This window comes from Gobius niger (assembly GCF_951799975.1).
Source record: "Gobius niger genome assembly, chromosome: 1".
Classification (NCBI taxonomy): Eukaryota; Metazoa; Chordata; class Actinopteri; order Gobiiformes; family Gobiidae; genus Gobius; species Gobius niger.
Genome location: NC_136852.1, coordinates 40,023,118 through 40,041,567, shown reverse-complemented (window position 1 = coordinate 40,041,567; position 18,450 = coordinate 40,023,118). Strand labels below are relative to the sequence as shown.

Sequence of the window (18,450 nt, the reverse complement as noted above, 5' to 3'; positions counted from 1 at the left end):
TGGCTAACACCCTCCTGCCCCTCACCTCCTCCACACAGTCCAGGGGGCAGCCCAGGACGGAGCTGGACGCAGCAAGACGTGTGAAGAGGTGGGAGCGGGGAGTGGGGGGAGAATCAAACCGGTTGACATGTTTGTTGAATTCATCCACACTGGGCTGGTCTCCATCAGCTTGTCCCTCTGTCCAACTCTGGAGATGTTCTTCAGTCCTCTCCACATGTTCCACACATTGTTCTGCGCCAGCTTCTGCTCCAACATCCAATGTTTGTTTTGCTGAGCAGGGAGGGGGGGACAGAGTGAAAAGATTCAAAATCCACAGGAGAGATATGCAGGCGGGGGTTCCTCATCAAAGCTCTTTGCAGATTGAAGTATTATTATAGGGAAATTAATCTGTGGGTCAGTCGCGTACTTGACATCCAGATACACCTGTAAAAGCAAAATATTTCCACATTAACATAAATCTTCTGCTGAGATAAGCACAAGCATGAGTACACACCCTGAGCACGTATTCCACTGTGATAATGCTGCAGTTAGAGATAGATGGGATGGTGTTGGCAGGAATAGGGATGAATTTGGTGACAGTTTGATCAGCAGAGGGCGGGACAGCAGCTCCAACCTTTTTCACCAGATTTTTAATCAGCTGTGTGGTTTCCCCGTCTGCATAAAGCGTGCACTGCCTGTACACACAATACTTGAGGCGCACGTCCCGCGATGACTTGTTGTGAACGGACGCCACTACTTCTATTCCTTCACCTGCAGAATAAAGCAGTCACATGTTGTTGAACGCACATACACGTTTGTTTCTTATTTCTTTTGATGTGTTGGGAGAACAGCACTCACGTCACATGACCCCGTTACAGTGTAGAGATTATGGAGTTACATTTAGTACATTTAGAAGTGAAGGAGAGGCTTTATGGTAGACTTTGCATGTGCAGTAGACGTTGTTTGAGGAAGTGAACAGGAGCGTAAGTGTAAGTACATCAAGAACCAAATCGTTTTAACACATTGAGTGCTGCGCTGCTTTTGGGCTTTAGCTGTTGAGTGCCAATAATCTGGACAATTTTTCATGATATTTGTAGCACCACAGTGTATTCTATGTTATAGTTATGGACACATGTCAAGACAGAGCGAATCTAAACAAGACTTAAAAATGCATATGACTGAAAGTATTTTATCTGCACTCTTGCCTCTTACTGTAATTGATTAATTCTATGTTGATGTTTTTATTGATTGTATTTGTTTTCTTATATTTATGCAACTGTGAAGCACTTTGAATTGCCTTGTGTATGAATTGTGCTCTACAAATAAACTTGCCTTGCCTTGCCATGGCTGGTTTGAAAGCCATAGTTTTTCTCCTCTCCGTAGGTGAAAACAGTTTAATTCTACATGTTCCTGAGAAATCTAAGCTAAACAGAGGCTAGTTTTGATCAAAATCACTGATTTTCTTATTCTAGAAACAGAGATATCGCATGTTTTATGAAACACTCTCCTTTCTGATTAACTCCTCTCTCCTCTCAGGCACTGACGTTATGGGAAGAGGCAAATGCTACTGCTATGATACATTTATTTGGGGGTGGGCTCATCACTATGAGCTGAAATCAAGTGCACTATCCTATATATTATCATCTATTTACGATACTTTTTCGTTTATGATTTTGGAGTTTGTCATTTGGAGTTTGACCGATTTAAACCATTTAAAAAAGCTCGTTAAAACGTTAAAATCTCTCTTTACAGCTGTTAGCTGAGCAACACCACGCCCCGCGGACTATAAAAAAAAGAAGAAATGCAATAATACATATGAAACGTCCAGATGTGACTTTTCACAAGTTTTTGATCGTTTTTGATTTATTTCACTTTTGTTCATCACAGAGCTCCCAACATCACACATAAGGTGTGTTAGAGTTTCTAGTTTCGTGATGTAGAGTTACATTTAAAATGTTCTCTTTATGTTTACAATACTGACAACCTACGTTTACAACACCTCCTCTACGTTTATGTTGCAGCAGACACTAATTTGACAGCATGGGGATGTGTTTGTCTACTTTTCAAGTCAGTCTCTCCTCATTTCACAATCTTACAATCACTTTAAAATTCAATATTTCAGGGTTTTATGTGATTTCTTTTCAAAATACTAGACATGAAAAAAAAAAAAAAAATCGTATGTGGGCCCATGCCTGAAATCTAAATTCTACTGCATATTATATCTGTAAAGCCAAGACAAGGACGAGTAATAAGAGACTTTGCGCTCATTAAAATGCCATGAAACCAGGCGTGATGGAATAAAAAACGCCTTTTTGAATCTTGTGATTATGACGTATTAGCAGCCTAAACGTGAGCACGCTCGTGTGCAGCTGTGAGCGGTGACAAAGAGACGCAGGGGGGACCACCCCCAAAATATATTGCACTCATTTTAGATTCTACTTCTATCTTCATTATGAGATCAATACAGGATTGTCTGTCTTCACCCAAGCAACAAAACATTTTTTTTTGCTCTGTTTGCAACAAACTCTGTGATGGCAAATCCAAATCTAATTTACAAGAGTAAAAAGTCAGGTACCCCAGCTTTACATACATGTCCCGGGTCCCAGACAATGTAAAGTTTCACAGTTATGTTCTGCTTGGTTCAGAAATACTAACCTTGGTGGAATCCAGTCTTGTCAATGTTCACATCCATGGCCACGTGTCCAGAGTTGAAAAGCTTCAGTTTCTTTTCTGTTGCACCTTGTTGTGGAACCTATAACACAATTACACAATTACATTTGATATTTGATCTAATCAACCAAAGGCATCATGAATAAGACCATGTGTTACCCTCAGAGATGATTGAATGGACCAGTGGCTTTTGGAAGCCAGGTTGAACTCAGCCTTAGCTTTGCTGTCCTTTCTCATGGGCCGGCTCAGACTGGCCTCCAGTGTGTACCGTATGACACCATTATTACACTTAAAGGATGAAGGCAGGTCTCTGCAAAATGATACGTGACAATATTACAAAACGTAATAATAATGATAATAATGCATTATTGTATAGCGCTTTTCCAGACGCTCAAAGTTACATTGCATTATTCATTCACTCCATACACAGTGATGGTAAGCTAGTATTGGAGCCACAGCTGCCCTGGGGTAGACTAATGGAAGCGATGCAACCAGTCTGCACCATTTACATACACTTCATAAAAAGACACATTTGCATTTTTTTTCTCACTGTCTGACATGAAACCAGAATTATTTTTATTTTTTTAGATCAATTAGAACTTTAAAAAAATATATATTTATTTTTATATTTGTGAAATTCCACAAGAATGAGAGATAGAATTAAAAAAAAAATGAATTACTTTTTACAAAACCAAAAGTTTACATACATGTCATTAATATTTAGTAGCATTGCCTTTAAACTGTACAACTATAACTCTGTTTTGTATTTCCTTCCACAAGCTTCTCACAGTAGTTGGATGAGTTTTGGTCCATTCGTCCAAACAGAACTGTTGTAACTGAGACACATTTGTCGGCCGCCTTGCAAGCCTATGCCTTTTCAGCTCTACATACATATATACATTTACATTAACTGGATTGAGATCTGGACTTTGTGATGACCACTTCAAAAGATTGACCTTGTTTTCCTTAAGCCTCTTTGTGACCAGTATCGACCATATGTTTTGGTCATTGTCCATTGTCCAGAAAACCCATCTGCGCCCAAGCTTCAACTTCCTGGCTGATGATGTCGTCTATTTAATTCTGGTTTCATGTCAGACAATGAAAAAAAAAATGCAAATGTGTGTTTTTATGAAGTGTATGTAAACATAATGGTTCTCACTGTATACATCAGAAAAATGAACAATCTTTTTCCTCTCTTTTTCATTACAGTACGGAAGAATCATTCAGTCACACGAATCGATTTTGTGTGGTTATTTTTTCTTTTTTAAACAGGGAATCCCCCACAGTTAATCCTAAATGATGAAAACATAAACTTACTGTGCAGGGATGTGAAAGGTGAAGGGGTAGACGTTGCAGCCCTGGCTCACACGAGTGCTTCCTTAAATCAATACTTCAGTCAGTTCATCCTGTGCAGTATTATTAGTCATTTTGGTTAGTACTTTTGTGTTGTTACTCACCCTGGCCTTCCTCTATGAGAAACTGTTTCACGCTGAAATACTTCTCCTTGCTGAAGAAAAATTCCAAGTCCTCCACGGCGCCCTCGGTCCAGCTTGCCTCCGCTTTGCCTTTCATTTTCACACTGAGAGCTCTGACGTCTGTGTCCTTGGTGAGCTCCAGCGTCACCTGTCCTGAAATATAGTCCCCGCTGCTGAAAACGTTGCTCTCATTGATGGGATTGTAGCCCACTGAGAAACTCTTAACGGTGCTCATCCTGCGACTACAGCCGACAGACTGAACTAACCCGTGACACACAAGAGGATCCCCTTATCTACCAGCAAGGAGTGGGCCCTGTAATGATTAAACCACAGGTGGCAAACGCACACGCTATTTTCATAAACACACGCCTGGAGTTTCCTGGCAGATGAATAAATACTTATTACAAGGAGGAAGTAATGCTGCTCTGTTGGCAACTGGTCATTACAGACTTAGAACATGTGATTGTACCAGGCAGGGGGTTATGCCTTCTGTGTTCAGTGTTACAATGGCACCAATGGTTAAAGACATCCTCAATGTAATGCACATGGGGAAAGATTCATAGGATATTATCAGATTTAAAACTTCCGTTATTTGAGTTCATATAAAATACATATTAAAGGAACGGGCCGCCGTTTTTTCCATACTGACATATGTTCTTACCTGAGCTTAGACGAGTTGATGCGTACCTGTCTGGTCTTTACGCGTGCCCTCAGTCACACACAATGACTAAAGATGTTGTTAGTATTTGGCTTCTCCCACTGTATTCCTATAGCTCCAAACGTGGGTGAAGTTAGAAGCTACCACGCTCTTCCACGTGCATGCACAAAGACCAGACAGGTACGTATCAACTCGTCTAAGCTCAGGTAAGAACAAAATGGTGTCCTGTTCCTTTAAAGATAAGAGATAAGATAAGATAAACCTTTATTGATCTCACAAAGGAGAAATTCACTTGTTACAGTCGGAGTCAAGAAGATGAGTTCATAAAGTGCAGCTGATACATAGATTATTGCACATGTTACTTCACAGTCTTATTGTACAGTCTGACAGCAGTGGGGATGAAGGCTTTGCGGTAGCGCTCCGTCCTGCACTGAGGGTGTCTCAGTCTGCCACTGAGAGAGCTGCACAGCTCTTCTACAGTCCCGTGCAGTGGGTGGGAGGTGTTGTCCATGATGGAGGTGAGCTTGGTTAACACCCTCCTGTCCCTCACCTCCTCCACAGAGTCCAGGGGGCGGCCCAGGACGGAGCTGGCCCTCCTGACCAGCTTGTTCAGTCTGTTCTTGCCCCGCTCTGTGCTGCCCGGGGCCCAGCACACGGCAGCGTAGTGGAGAGCAGAGGCCACCACAGAGTCATAAAAAGTCCTGAGCCTCTGCCTGCTCACTCCGAACGACCTCAGTCTCCTCAGAAGGTGGAGGCGACTTTGGCCCTTCTTGTACAGGGCGTTGGTGTTGTGGGACCAGTCCAGTTTATTGTTGAGGTGAACACCCAGGCACTTGAAACTGTCCACCTCCTCAATGTCCTCCCCCTGGATGTTCAGCGGTGTGTGCGGTAGTGGCTTCCTCGTGAAGTCGATCACCATCTCCTTCGTCTTACTGATGTTCAAGCACAGGTGGTTGCGCTCACACCAGTCCACAAAGTCTAGGATGACTGACCGGTACTCCAGGTCGTTCCCCTTAGACACACAGCCCACGATGGCGGAGTCGTCGGAGAACTTCTGGAGATGACAACTGTCCGTGTTGTATGTGAAGTCCGATGTGTAGATGGTGAAGAGAAACGGTGAGAGGACGGTGCCCTGTGGGGCCCCGGTGCTGCAGACGACCACCTCAGACTCACAGCTGCGCAGCCGCACATACTGTGGTCGGTCCGTGAGGTAGTCGATGGTCCATGCGGTGAGATGTTCATCCACTCCCGCGTCCTCCAGCTTCCCCCGCAGCAGCGCCGGCCTGATGGTGTTGAAGGCACTGGAGAAGTCAAAGAACATGACCCTCACAGCGTTCCCGGCGTGCTCCAGGTGCGTGAGCGCCTGCTCCGACAGGTAGATGACAGCGTCCTCCACTCCGATGTTGGGTCTGTAAGCAAACTGCAGCGGGTCAAGGGTGGGGCTCACCACAGAGCGGAGGTGGGTGAGGATGAGCCGCTCCATCGTCTTCATCAGGTGGGAGGTCACCTGATGAAGACGATGGAGCGGCTCAGGAAAAGGAATATTTCACAGTTTTTCCATACTGAGATATGTTCTTACCTGGGCTTAGACGAGTTCATGTGTACCTGTCTGGTCTTTGTGCATGTCCTCAGTCACGCAAAAGACCACAAATGTTGTTAGCATTTTGCTTCTCCCAGTGTATTCCTATGGCTCCGAATGGGGGTGAAGTTGGAAGCGACCACGCTCTTCCACAGACACAAGACCGACAGACCAGACAGGTACACATCAACTCATCTAAGCTCAGAAAAGAACATATCTCAGTATGGAAAAACTGTGAACTATTCCTTTAAACTCAAATTCATCAATGCAATTTGAAGCCTTTATGTTCTGTTGTATGCTGTTAAAGGTCCCGTATCGTCCCGCTCCACTCTTACAGTAAAATACCTGAAAGGACAGGCTGTGAGACAAGTTCTCAGTTTTGGTACATTCATTTGAAGAAATGTCAATAAGCAATGCAATCAATACTGTGCAGAAGCGCTGGGAGGCTAAAGGATGGTGTGAGATTAATATGGCAGAGAGTCCTCGACTGTGGAATGAGTCGCGATACACGGAAAAGAATAGTAAATCACTGAAGCTAAAGGTAGAGGTTTTCTATTCAAGGCATTGAACAGGATATATTACACCCTATCGAAATGGGGGTGTTGGAGATGTGGGACCTTTCGAGGTACTCTTCTCCATGCACTGTGGGACTGCCCAGTTCTCGACCCCCTGTGGGATGGTGCTCTACGTTGCCTGGAGAGGAGTCTCAAAACGATTCTGCCAAGATCACCAAGGCTAACTTTATTGTAGGACCAACACTTGGTCAATGGGCTAAACAAGGTCAAATTCAAAATTCTGTGTACAGGTATTGTGTCAATTCTAAGACTCATCTTAAAAAACTGGAAAAGTACCGAGATGCCAAACATTAAAGAATGGCTCGGTTCATTTACAAAAACAATATCTTTCAAAATAATGTTAGCAAAGAGAAATGTAAAAGTGCAATCCGAATGGTCCAAATTCTTGGAATGTCTTAAATTATAACATTATTATAGAGATATCCTACCTGTATTTGAAGGTTTGCTGCTGTAAGATTATGTTTTTACCTACATATAACATTGAACACACTCTTAACCCCTTAACTCCCACCTGAACCGAGCACATTTTCTCCAATTTGGCTTTACCCCAATCCAAAAGCTTCTGGAAAAAAAGGTGTGAAAATAGCGACAGAACTGAGACGAAAACAATGATGAAGATGTGACAAAAAAGTGAGAAAACTTTGACAAAAAAGTGACGAAAAATTGACGAAAAAATGTGACCAAAAAAAAGACAAATGTGACAAAAATGTCACAAAAAATGTACAAAAATTTGACCAAAGAATTACAAAAAAATTACAAAAATTGATGAAAAAGTGCCAAAAATGTCACAAAAAATGGACAAAAATGTGACAAAAAGTTAAAAAAAAATGACGCAAAAAAAAATTACAAAACAGTTACAAAAATGAGTTGAATACCCAAAAAAGAATTATGGAAAAAAAATCTGCTGACGTGAGGAAAAAGCTCCATTTAGATGAGTTTTGTAGATCTTAGCTTTCAAATGAGGCGTCACACTGGCCAACAGGGTTTGGGTAAAGCTGAACTGGAGAAAATGTTCTCTGTTCAGGCGGGAGTTAAGAGGTTAAACCCCATTTACCTGCATGTTTGTGATCTGGAGCTCTGAATGGAACTGAGTTGACTCTAACATGTACTATTACTGTTGTCTCTCTTTTTGTTTTTGTTTGTTTTTTTAATGTCTTGTATGGATCTACTTACGTGGTGATATGTTGTGGTTTTTGTTTTGTCTTAATTAAAAAAAAAACTCAACAAACATAAAAAAAAAAAAAAAGTAATCAATGAAAGTGAAGTGTGTAAAGGCATGTTTTTTCAATCTTAGGGTAGAGTGGGCCAGGCTTCAAGGAGGAAGTTTTTATTATTAACTCATCATGTGTTCAAAAATGGAACGTGTGAGGAGTTTTAGGGAATACAGCTTTCCTGGACTTGAAACTCTTATCAGCACCGGCTCTTCAGATACAACCGGAACAGTGCCACTGTTTACTGGAAGCACTGTCACTTTACAATCATTTCAGATGCCTCGTAACTGCCCCATAAACATGACAACAAACATTACATTGAAACATTACATCGCACCAGGAAGGTCGACTGTACTGCAGCTGTCTTGGTGAAATGCAGATCAAATACTTCACTTAGTCAAATTGGAAAGTGATCATTTCATTTTCATTTATTTATTCATTTGAGCAGAAAAAAGTATGTCAACATTTTACAGAAAGAAAAAAAATACAAAACAAGACTTTGTGCTCAAAAGGAGTAGGAAGAAGTTCAAGAACTTATAGTAAACCTACCCCTTATCTCTCATTCAAGTCATCATCACATAAACTTTCCACTAGACTCATGCAGGAAACCGATGCATGAGTCTGTGCTTACATATTGATATAAATCGTTTATGATCGTACAAAATGTCAAAGAATTTCATCATTTACAGTCTACCAAAAAATGAAAATAAAGGATTTATCATTTACAGTCGTAAATAAATAAATACACCATATGGTACATAAGAGTTATGCCAAGGCACATCTCTCTTTCGTTCTGATCCTACAAAAATATATACAATATCGCTCAGCCCTGCTATACCAACTATACCCAAATGTACAAGCTCCGTATAACCATGTAGAAACAGAAACTATCTGTCCATAGTCACTCACTTAAGATTGACAGGGAAAGGGAAAGAAAAAAGACGTGTATACATCACATTGGTATGTAATCCATGAACATATTGAAAACATGTATTTTGTGCTGACCTCACTTTGAGTTCACACAAAATGATTTCCAAACGCACAAAAACTTACTGTTGTCAATGCAAAATAATGCTTTAGGGTCTTAACTTTCTTTATATTTTGATATTCATATCCAGGCAACCACACACAAAAACGCAAGTGTCTGCCTGTCTAAGAATGTAATAGTAATTATGATACTTCGCTAGCATACTTTTTTAAAGATAATGTCTTTACATGTTCTTTTAAAGTGTCCGAGTGTTTTGCTCCGTTTAGCCTCTTTGTCTAACTCATTCCACAGTGTTATTCCTGCTTGGGAGATACACAAACTTTTAAAGGTGGTGTGAACACAATGTTTTCTCATCACAAATTCTCCTCTTAAATTATAATGCCTTTCTCTACTGTTGAACAATTTTTGGATGTTTCTAGGGAGAAGATTCCGGCTTGCTTTTTACATTACAACAAGAGTTTTAAATGTAATTAAGTCTTCAATTTTCATTACATGAGACGTTAAAAACAGCACATTTGTTTGGTCCCTAAAACCAACGTTATGAACGATTCTTATGGCTTTTTTCTGAAGTTTGTAGAGTGGATCTAAATGAGTTTTATAAGTGTTACCCCAAACCTCCGTACAGTAGCTGATGTATGGGAGAATTAATGAATTATATAGGATATGTAAGGCTCTATATTTTAGCAGATGTCTAGCTCGGTGCATTACTGATATACTCCTTGCCATTTTTGATTGTATGCTTGTTATATGGGGTTTCCAGCTTACATTATGACTTAAAATCACACCCAGAAATTTGCATTCATAAACTCTCTCTACTTCCATATTATTAATTTTTAGTTTTACTTCAGTATCTTTCATTCGTTTACCAAAAATCATCATTTTAGTTTTCATAATATTCATAGACAATTTGTTATTATCGAACCATTTTTTCAGTTTATTTATTTCTGTTGAGATTTCCGTCATAAGAAGCTGTAAATCCTTTCCTGAACCCAGGATCGTTGTATCATCAGCAAATAGTACGAATTTCAATTTAGAGGAGATATAACAAAGATCATTTATATATAGTAAGAAGAGCATCGGACCCAAAATTGATCCTTGTGGCACCCCACAAGTAATATGCTGCATCTCAGACGTGCATTCCTCGAGTTGAACATACTGTTTCCGATCTGAGAGGAATGATTTGTCCCAGTTCAGTGCAACTCCACGAATGCCATTTTTTTCTATTTTCTGCAGTAGTATTTGATGATTCATTGTGTCAAATGCCTTTTTAAGGTCTATAAATATTCCTACCGAGTATAACTTTTTGTCAATGATATTAGTTATTTCCTCAAATACTTCTGTTAATGCTAGGGCAGTTCCTCTATTTTTTCTGAAACCATACTGACATTCATTGAGTAGATTGTGTTGTTCTATAAACTTATCAAGACGTCATGAGATACAGACTTTTCAAGGACAGGGCATTTAAACCTGAACAAGGCGATCTTTGAGAATGGTCACAGGACATGAGCTGTGCCCTGAAGGACGTAGGTAAAAAAAACCCAGCACGCAATGTTTGTAAGGTTTTAAGCTTAGGCAAGGCAAGGCAACTTTATTTATATATTTTAAGTTAAGGCAACATATATAGAAACATCAAGACATGGGAAATACACGATGACTGGCCATTGACCGGGGGCGGGGCTGAAGAAATATGTTGAGGCAGATGCAGAGCGACGGGGGCGTGGTTAGGGAGGGTGCGTGTGTGTGTGTGCGGTTATTTACAGTCTGAAAGTCAGTGTTATGCAGAATATGACCTAGAGAGCTCAGTCCTAATCTGGTTTAGCTCCGGGGCTTGGCCTTGAAGGGAAAGTGTTGATGGCGTAGGAGAGATAAGAGTTCCAGCTACTTAAACCTCCTCTTTCAGGAGGATTATTTAGTTCCAGTAATATTTCATACATTGATAATGAATGAGCTTTTTTCTTGGTCTCAGCATTAGTTCAGTTCTCCAGAGCAGATCCTTTTTTTTTAGCTCCCATTGCGATATTTTGACACCATCTCTGGCCAATACCGATCTGATACAGTCTTTTTGTATTATAATATTTTTCTATAATATATATCATTATATACTATAGCCTATGCATATTACAGTAGCTTTACCATTTTTAATTTTTTTTAAACATGCAAGAGGTTTTTATGGAAGCCCGTTTCCGCCATGTTAAAAAATAAAAGCCCAACAGGAAGTCGAAATCAAAAGATTTCAAGTCATAATTCTGTGTTTAAAACACAACATTTCGAGTTTAAATCTCGGAATTACGAGGTTTTAAGATCCGTGATCATAGACGTCAGCCCTATTTTACTTTGAAAATCTGGATGTCCTGTCTGGATGTCCTGTCTGATGTGGTCTGAACTGTGGAGCTTGATCCGGCCAGCGCTGACGGAGCGGAAAATAAAGCATAGCTGTATCTTGGTATCGTATCATGCCTGAAAAACAACTGATATTTTGGGGCAAACTTGTCCCTCTTTGACACTGCCATGTCCTATGGTCTCCCCGGTATTAAAGGAATAGGCCACCGTTTTTACATACTAACATATGTTCTTACATAACCTTAGACGTGTTAATATATCCCCGTCTGGTCTTTTTCCGTGCGCTCTCTCACGCACACGGAGCACTTACGCAGCCTCTCCCATATGTCAGATAGCTCCGAAAAAGCTCACGATAGAAGCTACCAAGCTCTTCCACGTGTTGCCTATTTAAATAAAGTTACGTGAAGTGTTTTCATGCGAAGTATATTTACACAGAAATGTAGCATGTCGATTTTATAAGCAGATAAAAAGGGGGACTATATTGTGAGGCGTAATGATACAGGAGCACAGCGTCCGCGCAGTAACTCCTTCCCCCGCTCACTTCCGTCAATAGAAGCTGCGTGACTTGTAGTACGTGCAGTAGTGAGAGAGAGCTATCGGCTGGCTAGTTTGAGTACAGTTGAGGAAGCATCAAGTTTTAGTGACATAACTGAAATGAACAATTTGTGATGGCGGAATTTGTTGATGAGGAGGAATGGCTTACTGCGGATCCAGAGCCATATCTTTTTGAGCCAGAATATACAGCAGAGGAACTTGCCTTTTTGGACCGTGAGAGGGAACAAAGATACGAACTACAGCAGACTGGAGCCATCGAAGAAAGAACACGGGAAAATAGCAACTGGTGGTGCAAATGTGACTGTTGCGAAAAGATGCCAAGTGAAATGGAGAGTCTGTGTTGTTCAGAGTGGGACCAGGTGTTGCCATCGGCCACGGGCGTCATTGTTCACCTGGAAGAGCCTGGACAAAGGCCTTGTGTCACGGCAAACGATGCGTTTGAAGCAATGATTCATCCAGCAGTAGTTGATTTTTTCTTTCGCCTGGACAAAGTAAATTGGAAAAAACGACCCACACCAGGTGGACCCGATGGCCAGCTATCCCCAGAGTAAGTACTAAATGAAACCATTGAAATACGTTTATCATGTTGCCATGTATTAGTGCATATATCTATCATATCCCTGTTTTCTCAGTCAGAAGAGGTTGGTGTCCTACCGGATAATCCTGGAATGGGCCCTACAGGGTGAAACTTTGGGAAGAGGACGCTGCAAACCTTTGCCATCCTGTGTGGTCTGGGCGATTAGACGGAGGTATCCGTCTGAGACCAGTGTCTACATTGGCTATAAAGAAGTGGAAGAGGCGATGGACATGTAGGCCTGGCCCTTGACAGTGCTGTGGGACAATTGCACTTCTGCTGCTGAATGTCAGAATCCTATACTACTTGTTTTTTTGTTTTTTTTTAATTATTGATATCCCACTATCACAATTCCTTCTAAGTAACTCATGCATCAGCACGCTTATGGCGTTACATTCACAGAAGTGGGATGGCTACATTTCTAAAATGTTGTATACATTTGTATAGATAAAGCTTCAAAAGTACAACATTTAGAGTGACTCTTTTTTTTACCTACATCTGATGTCTTCTGATATAATTATTCATGCAACATCATCTTTGTTTATCTTCAATTGAATATTATACGTAGTAAAATTCCTGCCTGGAAAAACATGTGGCCTGTCATATCAAAACGCAGTGAAGTCGCAATAAGACCAAATATATATATTTGTGAATATAAAAACAGATTGCCTACAATTACACAATACCTACACTACCTTATACACTCGCTAAGTGCTACGTCCTTGTCTCGGGTCAGCAAACACATAAAGGGAGATTTGGTAGTGAAGGCCCATAAAACAAAGTAAAACTCAAAGAAAATTGCAAAAACTAAACATTTATTTACAAGTGAAAAAATAAAAATAAAAGGTTTACAGTAACCCTGGGAAAAAAGGCTTTTCTGAAAAGGGCCTATTGGAAGAAAGAGAAGGAGCAACCAATTATACCCAATTTCAGCTGTGTATCCGAAAGTCTGTAAAACGGGAAGAGAAAACCAAGGGTAGACCAGAGAAGAAAACACGCACACATTCTCAGACGTAAGAACAAGTTCAACTCCGTTCCAGGGGTTTTTCAATGAGAACCCAGTTACTCTTTCTCAGATGGACCTTTGAATCTTGAGGTGTGTGACTGTATGGCCTCCTCTTTGCTGGGCTTCGGTACTGATGCAATGTTGGCAGACAGGTGAGGTACTTGGATATGGGATGATGTGGCTTTGAATTTGACTGAAGGGTCAAGTCTTCTTTTGAGCACTCGTTCCATGAGGTCATCTCTAAACATTTGTGTTGTCTCCGTATAAATTGGTACAGAAACCCATTGCTGCGATTGCTTTTTGAAGACAACATTTGTTCTTGGGTCTCCTGTAATACAAAAAAAATTATAATCAAACATGTTCAAATTATAGACAGGTTATCATTTCTACATTCGTGATGTTGTCACACATTAGTTACAACTGCATCTGTCATGTATCTTCTTGGAAAAAGTTAAAATAACAGTAGTTAGTCATGTCAGTGCCTTATGTGAACATCATGTTCAAGTATGGAAGTAACATGTATGTTATTACATCACTTTGGACTCATTTAGTACCCACCAGCTGCTGTTGATGCTTGTTCACGATCTGTGGAATGATTTTCATTGTGGTCCATGATAGCAAGCATATTGCGTGCCTTCATTGCTGGGTACTGAAAATGAAGTCGCTTTGGACAGTACTTCAACAGAGCATTGTGAAACACCTCAAGTTGTCCTGAAAAATAAAACAAATCAAAATAAAGGCTTTATAATGGAAAAAGGAGAAGGAAAAGTTGAGTGTTATTTGCAACTACTGTGCCATTATTTGGTTTGTAATTTAGTACCGGTGAAACATAACCAATTCTCACACACACACATGACTTTAGCCATATCACTATTATTTTATAAAACATTTTACACATACCTGTATGTTTGAACAGTGTCATCTGTTGTAGGTCTTTCAGCAAACGTGTGTCCATCATCATTGACTTCAGAGCTTTGAAGGAAGGGGAGTTCACATTTAGCCACCTCTTAGTTCTTTGTTCCTGTGCAGACAAGTCTTGGTGGAAACATCTGTATTCCGTGCCATTCTCTTCCCAGCGATGGACCCCAGTGATATGGTGTTGGAGAGACATCCATCGTCTGAGCAGCTCCTGGGAACATGAGAACAGAGGCACACTTTGAATTATCTGTAATACAATACAGAATTTCACTTGAGCGGTGTCTTTATGCTTGGGTACCTTTGCATCTCCTTTGGAGGTGCAACAGCTCCACCACATGTGGTTGCTGACACTCCTGACCCAAGGAGCAAGATCTTTGCACTCCCTCCTGTTGGATGCCGCAACCATTTTTTTTTTAAAATCCTGTAAAAGGAAAGACAAGTATAAAAACGGTTGGTCACTTATTTCCTGTGGTACATAATACCAGCGTTTCTCCTTTCATTGCATAGCTTAGTGGCCCACCATTCATTTTGACAATAAATGACACATAGAGATGTTTCATTTTCGTTTGCGCCTGCATTACTTTTTGTTCTTTATCAGTACCAATTTAGCTATAAAGACATGTGGGTGAAATTTGGTCAAAACAGTGCGAGTGCATCGCACACATTCTGCAGCCCATTACTGTCCTGTGTGAAACACAGGTAATACATAGAATAACAAGAAAATATAGGATATAGTAACTGTCAACTAACCTTTGGCTACATGCCAGGGATCAAACTGATGGATGATATGAGGATATTCTTCTCTCATAATTTTTCTTATCGAGGGATGCCGGTCTGTGGTGATCACTTTAACATCTATGCCCTCATTCAGGATCTTTTCCAGGCCTTTCCTGAAGCCCAATGGTTCCATTGCGACAGAACTTGAGGCTTGAGACACCTACAGAGCACAAATGTATGGATGATGACATCTACATCATATTACTGAATTGAGCTTTCATTTTTGAAAATAACTTGAAATCTTACCTGCATCAGCTCAAACCCCACAATCTGTTTAGTGGAGTCATCCATGAAAGAATATGTGTTGTATTTGCTTGAGTGCCCAGGGCTGTCACTTCTGCCATCACCACATAGCTGCACTCCCTCACCATCCTCGGATAAGAAAATTAATTTTGCTTTGATAATGTCCTCCTGTTGTATGTATGCTTCTTCAATCACTGGGAGAAGGTAACTTGACTGTATATTGTAGAATGTTGTTTTCTGGGGCAACTGCAAGTTGAAAAGTCCTGCCCAGTCTGCAATGTCGGTATATGTTGAACCGGTAAAGACAGTGGCAGCTGTTGCAAGGAGGTTGTTTTCTGCCATTCCACGTACATTGGGACATGACTCCCATTGTCCCATATGGCCATTGTTGCATTGCCAATGTATATGTATTCTGCTGCCGAATTGTGTTATTGTTTGATTTAGGTCACACATTGCAGAACCACACTTCGGGCATATCATAAATAGCTCCAATAGTTTCGACTCATTGACAGTCCACTTCCTCTCCTTGAATCCACTGGGTTGGCTGGAGAGGCTTGAGGAACTTCCAGTGGTGGAGGTGGAGGGGCTCAAATCTGGCGCAAAGCTAGTGTCTGCAGGATCAAGAGCCGGCTCTGAGGTCATGCTGACATCAAACACTGATGTTGCACTTACATCCATCGCAGTTGCTCCAGTGTGTTGTGGTTCCTGTTTTAGACAAAGAAGAATATTTATTGACACTAGTGCCACATAGAGTTGATCTTTACTATATATATATATTTTTTTTAAATAGCATAAGTCATTATATTCTCAAGACACTACTTACTGTTACATCTACAAGGTTACAGACAAAGTTCGGAAAATAATAAGGGCATGATATACCAAAAACCATACAAGCCTACCACACAAATCCAAAAGACAGTATAAAGTAAAGTTGTTGGCAAGTCTTCAGAAAAATAAATGTCTAGCTTTTTGCACATGGCATTGATATGAATCCAAATTTACACTAATCCCAACACAATCCTTTTCCCACATATGCAGTTGTGCTTGAAAGTTTACATAGCCTTGCATAATATTTATTTATTTGTAGACCATTGATCAAAGAATTTGGAATAACAAAAATATTTTTTGGGTTATTCACTCACAGTTTTTGTTTTGTGTGAAGCCATTTATGAAACAACAGTGTGCACTTTTTAATTCATAATGAACAATAAAATACCCAAAATGACCCTTATAAAAAGTTTATGATCAAGAATAATGGGCCACTGTAGCATTGGATTATGTACAGAACCTTCTCCACAACTACCACAGAAAGGTTGTGTAAACTTTAGATCTGGGTCGTTTGGGTACTTTTTAATTATTAAAAAAAAAAAACTTTTAAATGTGTTTTTAGCTTTTATATTTTTTGAAAATAGGCCAACAAATTGTCAGAAAATCAGCCAGGGTATGAAAACTTTCAAGCGCAACAGTATGTATTCACTCACTCACTCATATATTGTATGATGGATCAATAGCAAACATAGTAGTTCAATAGAGGTAAATTACCGTATATATCAGGCTTTTCCGTGGACTATAGATGGTGATCGTCGTGGATGAAGATGCAGTGTTCTAAAGAAAAAACAGATTTCAAGTAAATGTATGTCGCGGTGGAATCATACCTTCATGTGAAAATGTAAGATTCATTAGCCTACCAATAGCTTTGTCCATGTGGGAGCCATGACAAACGCTGGTTTGGATGGATGTGAGGGACTAGATAGCTGTACCGACATGGGCACTTTGAATGTAGCTGTAGGCTCATCAAATTTCTGCTTCTGGGGGGTTGAATGAGGAACACTCTCAAAAAAGGTTTCATCTTGTTCAGGCAGATATTGCAGTAATTCTGTCAAGTTGACCTGTGAAACAATTGACAGAATTCAGACAAACGTTACAATCCCAAGATTACTTATTTCTAACAAAAAACTAAGTATTATCACACTTGACGGCTTTTCCAATCATCACAGTAAGGCAGTATTGTTACAGTGCATTACATAACAGATACATCTAATACATAAACAGACAGTAGTGTACTCAGTGCTTCACCAGGGATAAACTACCCCTTCCCATACCATTAGTCAAGGAAGAGACGGTTTGTGTATTGGTGACACAAGTGTTACACAACGGACTGTCCGAAATGTTCAGGCTTATGGTATAACGTTAGACTACTTCATTGTTATTTAAGAGCTCTGACGTAATGCAAATCAATCTGTCATTTCTTTTTGCAAGTATCAGAAGACCACTGATTTCACAGTGAAGTGAAATCCGGTGCTAACCGGATTTCACTTCACTCAAGTAACGTTAGGATAAAGTTATTGCTTATTCCAGACACAACAAATATAAGGACACTTACAGGGTTTGATGATGATCTTCTTTGTTGTACACGTGATCTCAAAATCGTCGGTATGGCAGAATTCTTTAGGCGAAAACCTGACGAGGTATAGTCCTCTTCTGTAAAATGTTCGGAGCAAACACGCCAATTCTTCAAACCTTCCAGGGTTGTTTTGTCTAGGTTCAAAGCAGCTAACCACCTGTGTCGTCGTCCGGGGTGAGTTGGAAATCGGTGAAACATTACTGCACTATATACTTTCTGCTTGTTATCACAGCCCGGCACGATGCACGTAAAAGGCATTGTTCACAAGTTATCTATGCTTCTTCAACTGTTCTCTGCTCGCTCTGTACAAGTCACGCAGCTTCTATTGACGGAAGTGAGCGGGGGAAGGAGTTACTGCGCGGACGCTGTGCTCCTGTATCATTACGCCTCACAATATAGTCCCCCTTTTTATCTGCTTATAAAATCGGCATGCTACATTTCTGTGTAAATATACTTCGCATGAAAACACTTCACGTAACTTTATTTAAATAGGCAACA

The 18,450-nt window shown here is 40.4% G+C and overlaps 2 protein-coding genes across 3 annotated transcripts; both read right to left on the bottom strand.

The window, feature by feature from the left end:
- Window positions 1–303: 303 nt before the first annotated feature.
- On the bottom strand, window positions 304–4,359 carry LOC306974222 (arrestin domain-containing protein 3-like; the record flags this gene model as incomplete). The annotated part of the gene is made up of 6 exons (XM_079571397.1): window positions 304–423; window positions 494–750; window positions 2,635–2,731; window positions 2,809–2,959; window positions 3,967–4,023; window positions 4,103–4,359. The coding sequence occupies 6 exons, from the start codon at window positions 4,357–4,359 to the stop codon at window positions 304–306; spliced, it is 939 nt and encodes a 312-aa protein (XP_079427523.1).
- Window positions 4,360–13,248: 8,889 nt separating this feature from the next.
- Window positions 13,249–18,130, bottom strand: LOC306972817 (uncharacterized protein). 2 transcript variants are annotated; one of them, XM_079569523.1, is made up of 9 exons: window positions 17,932–18,130; window positions 17,237–17,437; window positions 17,091–17,153; window positions 15,552–16,253; window positions 15,279–15,465; window positions 14,827–14,949; window positions 14,511–14,739; window positions 14,169–14,321; window positions 13,249–13,938 (listed from the first exon to the last, which is right to left on the bottom strand). In XM_079569523.1, the coding sequence occupies exons 6-9, from the start codon at window positions 14,932–14,934 to the stop codon at window positions 13,667–13,669; spliced, it is 762 nt and encodes a 253-aa protein (XP_079425649.1). In that variant the 5' UTR covers window positions 14,935–14,949; window positions 15,279–15,465; window positions 15,552–16,253; window positions 17,091–17,153; window positions 17,237–17,437; window positions 17,932–18,130; the 3' UTR covers window positions 13,249–13,666. The 2 variants fall into 2 exon arrangements, with proteins under 2 accessions (XP_079425649.1, XP_079425650.1); XM_079569524.1 differs by lacking the exons at window positions 15,279–15,465; window positions 15,552–16,253; window positions 17,091–17,153; window positions 17,237–17,437.
- Window positions 18,131–18,450: the final 320 nt, after the last annotated feature.

Bases quoted from the DNA above. Each gene is read 5' to 3' on its own strand.
- LOC306972817 (XM_079569523.1), bottom strand. From the start codon at position 14,934: ATGGTTGCGGCATCCAACAGGAGGGAGTGCAAAGATCTTGCTCCTTGG. The intron at 14,322-14,510 runs GTATGTGTAAAA...TTTATTTTTCAG, and splicing joins GACACTGTTCAAACATACAG to GACAACTTGAGGTGTTTCAC. The intron at 13,939-14,168 runs GTGGGTACTAAA...TTTGTATTACAG, and splicing joins ACAAGCATCAACAGCAGCTG to GAGACCCAAGAACAAATGTT.